The following is a 6,618-nucleotide window of genomic DNA, read 5'->3' on the forward strand; positions in this document are numbered from 1 at the left end:
CGAAGTGACAAAAATATCACTGCGAGACAGCGGTGCAGGACAGGCGGGGGATGAAGGGATGAGGAAGGAAGGTTTAACAAAAAAAACCTAGATGAGGAATGCAAGCAACATCAAAGAGAAAATTTTGCCATGAAAATTAACCCCTGAAAATAGTGCCCCACTTTCCAATGAAGCTCTCTCTTCAGCAAGAATCCTCCCTTCAGACCCATCACACTACAATCATCCTCAACAAACAACACACTACTGATGCTCCAGTGTAAACACTCATCCTTGATTACACAGCATGAATTCTGGGTACATTTGCATATAGGAATCCTTTACTCTCCTGTCACACTGATGTCTGTGGACTGATGGCATCAGGGGTGTGTGCTTGAGGACTCATTTTCCTCAAGCAGTTGGTTTCTTGTGATTGTCATCGAACCACATTTGACACTAACCACACATCAAGGTTAGACTTCATCCATGAACAAGAAACTCTGTGATTACATTATCCCAATATGCTCATCACACCTTTAAACTCTGTGGCTATCATACCTTTAAAGTTAGGTCTAATGCGAGCATCGTAGCCTGATGTTTTTCCCATGAGCTTGTCCAGGAAATCCGAGGGGGACATAGGCTTCACTTTACTACTTGGGGACTTCATCTCCCGACAAAGCACAAGCCTGGAAATGGAGGAAGAGAGAGAGAGAGAGAGAGAGAGAGAGAGAGAGAGAGAGAGAGAGAGAGAAAGAGAGAGATATTATTATAACACAAAATGTAATTGGGATGAACATGTAAAAGAGAACAAGGTGGAACGCTTTGATGATTAATAAATAGCTAGACAAATAGGTAAAATACTAAGCTCACTTTTAGGTTTTGCTTTAGAGTTTCCTTTGTGTGATTTGTGTTTTATTATTATTATTTATTTTATTTTATTTATTTATTTCCTACGTCATTTTTGTATGGAAAGATGAAGAATAGATGTATCTTGAAACATTATGCCATGTACATTTTTTCATCTAATAATTGAAGTTATGTAATAACATAATTTTGGGAGTAGGACCATGCCCAAACTCCTCCTCTCAGCTCTATATATACCCCGCATATTCACGTCATTTCCACGTCAGACAAACTCGCTTCATTTAGTTCAGGAGACGGATCTCGACTGCTTCACTACGTCAGCTCGCTCTTCCGTGCTGGGTCATTCCTGCTGATCCCCATATTCGGAGCCGTGTTCGGCCATCATCAAACCCACCGAGCCTCCTGTTTTAAACTTGCTCCCACCTCCACCCCGTCTCCACCCCTTTCTCATATTCATATCCAACAGGGGTCTGGCTTCACACACATTTATAAGCCGCCCTGAACTCCTCCCCAAAGACTTCTGAGTTCACCTCCCCATTTCAGCCTCGACGGGCGTGGTCCATACTAGCAAAAGAGAGAGAAAAATAAAATACATACTACACCTCTTTTACCACACATAGTGCATAGTGTAGGTCATAAATGAACAGTTTCTTTTCTAAAATAGTGTGTTGTCAGGTAATAATACCATTTATATTCTATATAATGTACACTATTGGGCATTTGGAATAGAAGCTCCTTTCCTGTTGGATTGTGGGACAGTCCATTTTTATCGTACTCAAAATATCCACTAGTCCTAAGTGTGCATTCTGTACTCAACATTGGCACTTGTAACTATACTGCACACTACACCCTCAGACACTAGTTCGAATTAGTATTATGTGTGCAATTAGGATGCAGCTACATAGGCCAACATGCCAGGAGGGTGAGGTGCACATTCTTCCTTCACGATACAAGTTCACCATCTTTTTTTGAACGACTGCTAGTGCAACAACACTGGATAGACCAACATGTCGGAGAAGAACGCAAATTTCCCCGATCTGTTACATCAGCCAACAAACACCTACTCTGGTTACCCTGTGCATGTAGGGAGTAGGGGATCCATCCCACCCACCCTGAGAGAGCGAGACTTGGTGGGCCTATTAATGGTGTTGCACTCATTGCGTCTACTGTTCTGTTAACTCCAGACGGGCGGTAATCATCTCTAAATACCCCACCCCACCCGCACAGACCCTGACCTCTGTCCAGAACATTCTTCCAGTCCAACACATTCAGACATTAAGGAACCTCCACAGATTCCAGCCCTAAATTGCAAGATGATGTACCTATTAATAATTCATGAGAGACCAGAACTCTTAAATGATTATAAGAATAGCTGTGAAGTGCTTCCTCTGTCTCTGACACACACACACTTGCCTTTTTTCAGGGGCATTAAACAGACGTGTCCATTAGTTTCAGAAAATCTTATCCTAACCTGTTACCATAACTAATAATACCTTAAACCTACTTCTTCAAGTACTTCACAGGGTTTTTAGCCAAGCAAATGTGTCTATATAGAGCCCTGAATACTGAGGGTGCTACAGATTGATAGAGAATGTGCTATAGATGGTTCTATATAGCACCTTTTAGAGAAGGGTTATAACTTCTATTGTAACAAGCTTGATATTGTAGTTTACATTAGCACATTTTACATTAATCTAAAGAGCCTCTCCATGATGCAAAGAACTATTTAATCAAGCAAAAGGTTTTTGTGTGTTCAGGGTTCCACACAGAACCGTTTTCTTTACTAACGAACCCTTAAAGATAATTTTTAAATGTGCAACCCTAACCCTACCTCAACCCCTAACACTAATCCAAACTTATCCTAAACCCCCAGTACTACTAGTCTATCATTAGTGCTTAACCGTACCCTAATATTACCCATAACCGATACTGAAACCCTAAGCTTAACTTATTTTATATTGATTTCTGTCCCTTTACATAAGGCACCACTATACAAGCGGATTTTGGTGAGATATATTTGGACACCCCCATCAACTCTCACACACATATACACACACACACACACTGTCAGAATCCAGTCAGTTTAATTCCTGAGAATCTTCCTCCACATTTAGAGCTGTTTCACGCTCGAGCTGCTGCTCCTGGAGTCAGTGAACAGAAGCGCATCAGGTCATATTGACAAAACGACAAATGAAGCCGGACGCATTATTACATTTCTGCTGAACTTGACCATGTTCTTTCCCTTCAGCTTTACATTTGACTGTCCCACTGGCCCACATTTCTTCCCGTCTTTTTTCTGAGTGTGAGTTTGCTATGGGTTTGACAGCATCGTGACTTCTTCGCCTCATTAAACCCAAACTCAATGAGTATTTCTGGATGCTAATTTTTGTCCTCCCCATTTTTTGTTCATTGACAGTAAAAATATGAATCCAGACAGTGCTGTCTGTGTGTGTCAGCTTCATCATTTACAGAGAGCCAACACACACACTCACACACACACACACACACACACACTCACACACACACACACACACACACACACACACACAGACACACACACACTCACAGACCGAATGAGGAATAAATAGAGTGCGCCCCCGCACAAAATCCTGTATGTGTGTGTGAGAGTGTGTGAGAGAGAGAGAGAGAGAGAGAGAGAGAGTAAATTTAAATAAGAAAAATACCTCTGTACTAAGTAATAGATGTCAATGTAACATGTATTGGTCTGTTCATTAAGACATTTTAACACATTAATAACATTGTCATGTTCTAATTTAGTAGTGTGGCAAATGTGATTACTAAAATTTAATTAGTTATTTGTTATCAGTTTAATCCAGGTGATTGTATGGTTATTGCATGGTAGTTATATAGTTATAAACTGTTAATCTTACCAGACATTTACTATTAATATTTACCACTTGGTAATTATATGGCTATAACCTGGTATTTATGTTTTAACATTTTACTTTTTGTTTTAACATTTTACTTTTACTTTTACTACTTGGTTATCACCTGGAAGTGTTATAATTAATGCATGGTACTTATGTTGGTTACCCAATGTTAAGTTATTATTTGGTAGTTATATTATTATTACCTGTAATTATGATATTACATATAGTTATACTTTATTCCTGGTAGTTATGTAGTTTTTACCTGGTAACTGAATACATATTAAGTTATTGCCTGGTAGTTATTCCTGGTTTGTATATCCTTCAGTGGCTGAGTGCAGCAAAGACAACTGTGGAATCAAATGTGTCCAACTCAACATCTATCAAACTACGCAAGGATGTATAAGAGATACACTCCTGCAGTTTTAGTATGTATTCATGTGACGTGGTGTTATTACATGAAAAAAAAATATTTTGAATAATACTGTCCATCTCTAAAACCACACACACACACCATCTTATACACACAGACAGATGAAGTGAATGCCAGCCTGTGTGTAAAAGAGTAGGAGCTCCATACCTGAGGTGTCCTCCACTCAGCCAGAGAAGAAGAAACATCCACGATATCCTCCACACTTTTGTAAACATCCTCCGTTCCTGTCTTTCTGTTCGTTTTCACTTCCTCTCTCTCTCTCTCTCTCGCTCTCTCAGCGGTTTGAGCTTTGTGATGTTCTCTGAAGCACTCACACACTCCTCTCCTCCCACATGGCTGGACTCCACATCAAGCGTCCGGAGAAGTTCAGAACTCTCGGTGTGTCTCGCCCTCTCTCTCTATTACTATCTGTTACTCTTTTCCCTCTCCTTCACCATCTCGTTTCTCTTTCCCCTCTTCCCACTCTCTTTACTGCCCTCTTTTCATTTCTCTATCTCATTTTCTCCTATTTTATTTTCACTTACACTTCTCTATCTCTCTCTCCCTCCCCTTTTTCCTTATCTCTCTCCCAGACACTCTCCTCTGTTTTACTCACTGTATTCTCTGTCTCTTTCTCCCTCCCTCTTTCTGACCCCTCCTTTCCTTTTCACTTACTGGCCACATGTTAGCCCGGGGAGTCAGAGCAGAGACAGAAGCCGTGTGTTTGGGTATGTGTGTGTGAGGAGCATCAGAAGCACCCTGTCATTGTCATCACCATCATTTCCATAATAACCAACACCCTTTTTATCATCATCATCATCCTCACCATCATTATTGTTGTTATCATCTTCATCATTATCATAATCATCATCAAAATAGCCTTCACCATCATTATCTTCATCATCACTATAATCTTCATCATTACCAACATCACCATCAGAATGGCATTTAATGCTTTTATTTGAGGTGACGATATAAGGGAACCAACCTGTCAAGAACCATTAGAAGCTACAGTGAAAAATGTGACACCAGCACCACTGCTGTGTCTGATCCACTCATGCTAGTGTAACACACAGTAACACACCACCATCATGTAAGTGTGACTGCAGCGCTGAGAATGATCCCCCCATCCAAAACATACCTGCTCTGAGGAGGTCCTGGCCATTGAAGAAAGGACTGAAAGGGGCACACAAATATGCAGAGCAACAAATGGACTCCAGTCTGTAATTGTAGAACTACAAAGTACGCCCGTGTGGAAATGGATATGGAGTGTAGGAACAAGGAGGTGGTCATTAAGATATGGATGATTGATGTATGCATTACAGACTTAAATGAAGTTAAAGAGCCTCTGAATTAAAAGCATTAGGGACCCGTAGAGATCCAGTGATCGGCCAAATGTGCTAAAACTGTACAAGTGCACAAGAAAAACACATACTACTGTCCAAAGAGCATTCATAATGCGATGAGACCTGGGAGAGTATGTACACACACACACACACACACACACACACACACACACACACAGGGCAGCTTGGCCATGTTGCTGTCTCAGAGCAGATGGCAAGTTTAAGGTGTCTCTGTGGACTCTGTGGTGGATGTTCTGTATATTTCATGTTGCCTTCAGAAACAAGGATTACAGCAGCTAACACTATAGGATAGAGAGAAAGAGAGAGAGAGAGGGAGAGAGGGGAAAAAGAAGCTTGGACGGAGAGTGAGGGGAAGTGAGAGAGAGAGAGAGGGGGTGGGGGTGGGGTGGGATGGGGGGATAGGTAAATTAGGGGTGAGGAGAGTGAAGGATCAGCTCTGTCTCCTCCCTCAACATCCAAACCCCCAACTGCCCCCTTCCTGTGGGAAGGTTGCCTTCAATCAGGGTGGGTGTATGCTTACTCCACCTGGTGCATTAGTGCGTGTGTGTGTGTGTTCACTGCCATGCATAGCTAAAATGCCACAACATAATAGCTGTTAGGAATGCCTTAATGAAATTACAACACAAGAACACAATGCCTTTGAGGTAAAGCCCAGCATAGCACCCCCTTGTGGTGCAGTTCCATAACAAGATTTCTTTATAGTCATTCATAGTACAACAAAAATGAACAGAGCTTCACAATAATAGACACGCTCTTAACTATGTAAAGTGCAAACCTAAAATTAATCTTGAAATGTGAAAAGTACACACACACACACACACACACACACATTATATATATATACAGGGGTTGGACAATGAAAGTGAAACACCTGATTTTAGACCACAATTATTTATTAGTATGGTGTAGGGCCTTTTGCGGCCAATACAGCATCAATTCATCTTGGGAATGGCATTTTAAGCCTTTCTTCTTGCAGGATAGTGGCCAGGTCACTACGTGATGCTGGTGGAGGAAAACGTTTCCTGACTCGCTCCTCCAAAACACCCCAAAGTGGCTCAATAATATTTAGATCTGGTGACTGTGCAGGCCATGGTCAACTTCACTTTCATGT

General features: G+C 41.2%; 1 protein-coding gene across 1 annotated transcript in view; it reads right to left on the reverse strand.

Annotated features, from left to right (window-relative positions):
* The window catches only part of glra4b (glycine receptor, alpha 4b), a 17,492-nt gene extending 13,116 nt beyond the window's left edge, over window positions 1–4,376 (reverse strand). The window contains exons 1-2 of the mRNA XM_066660504.1: window positions 4,309–4,376; window positions 535–662 (exon numbers count right to left, since the gene is read on the reverse strand). Of these exons, the coding sequence (XP_066516601.1) occupies window positions 535–662; window positions 4,309–4,376 (196 nt within the window). The remainder of the gene's footprint in view (window positions 1–534; window positions 663–4,308) is intronic.
* Window positions 4,377–6,618: the final 2,242 nt, after the last annotated feature.

Source organism: Hoplias malabaricus, chromosome 2, assembly GCF_029633855.1.
Source record: "Hoplias malabaricus isolate fHopMal1 chromosome 2, fHopMal1.hap1, whole genome shotgun sequence".
NCBI lineage: Eukaryota > Metazoa > Chordata > Actinopteri > Characiformes > Erythrinidae > Hoplias > Hoplias malabaricus.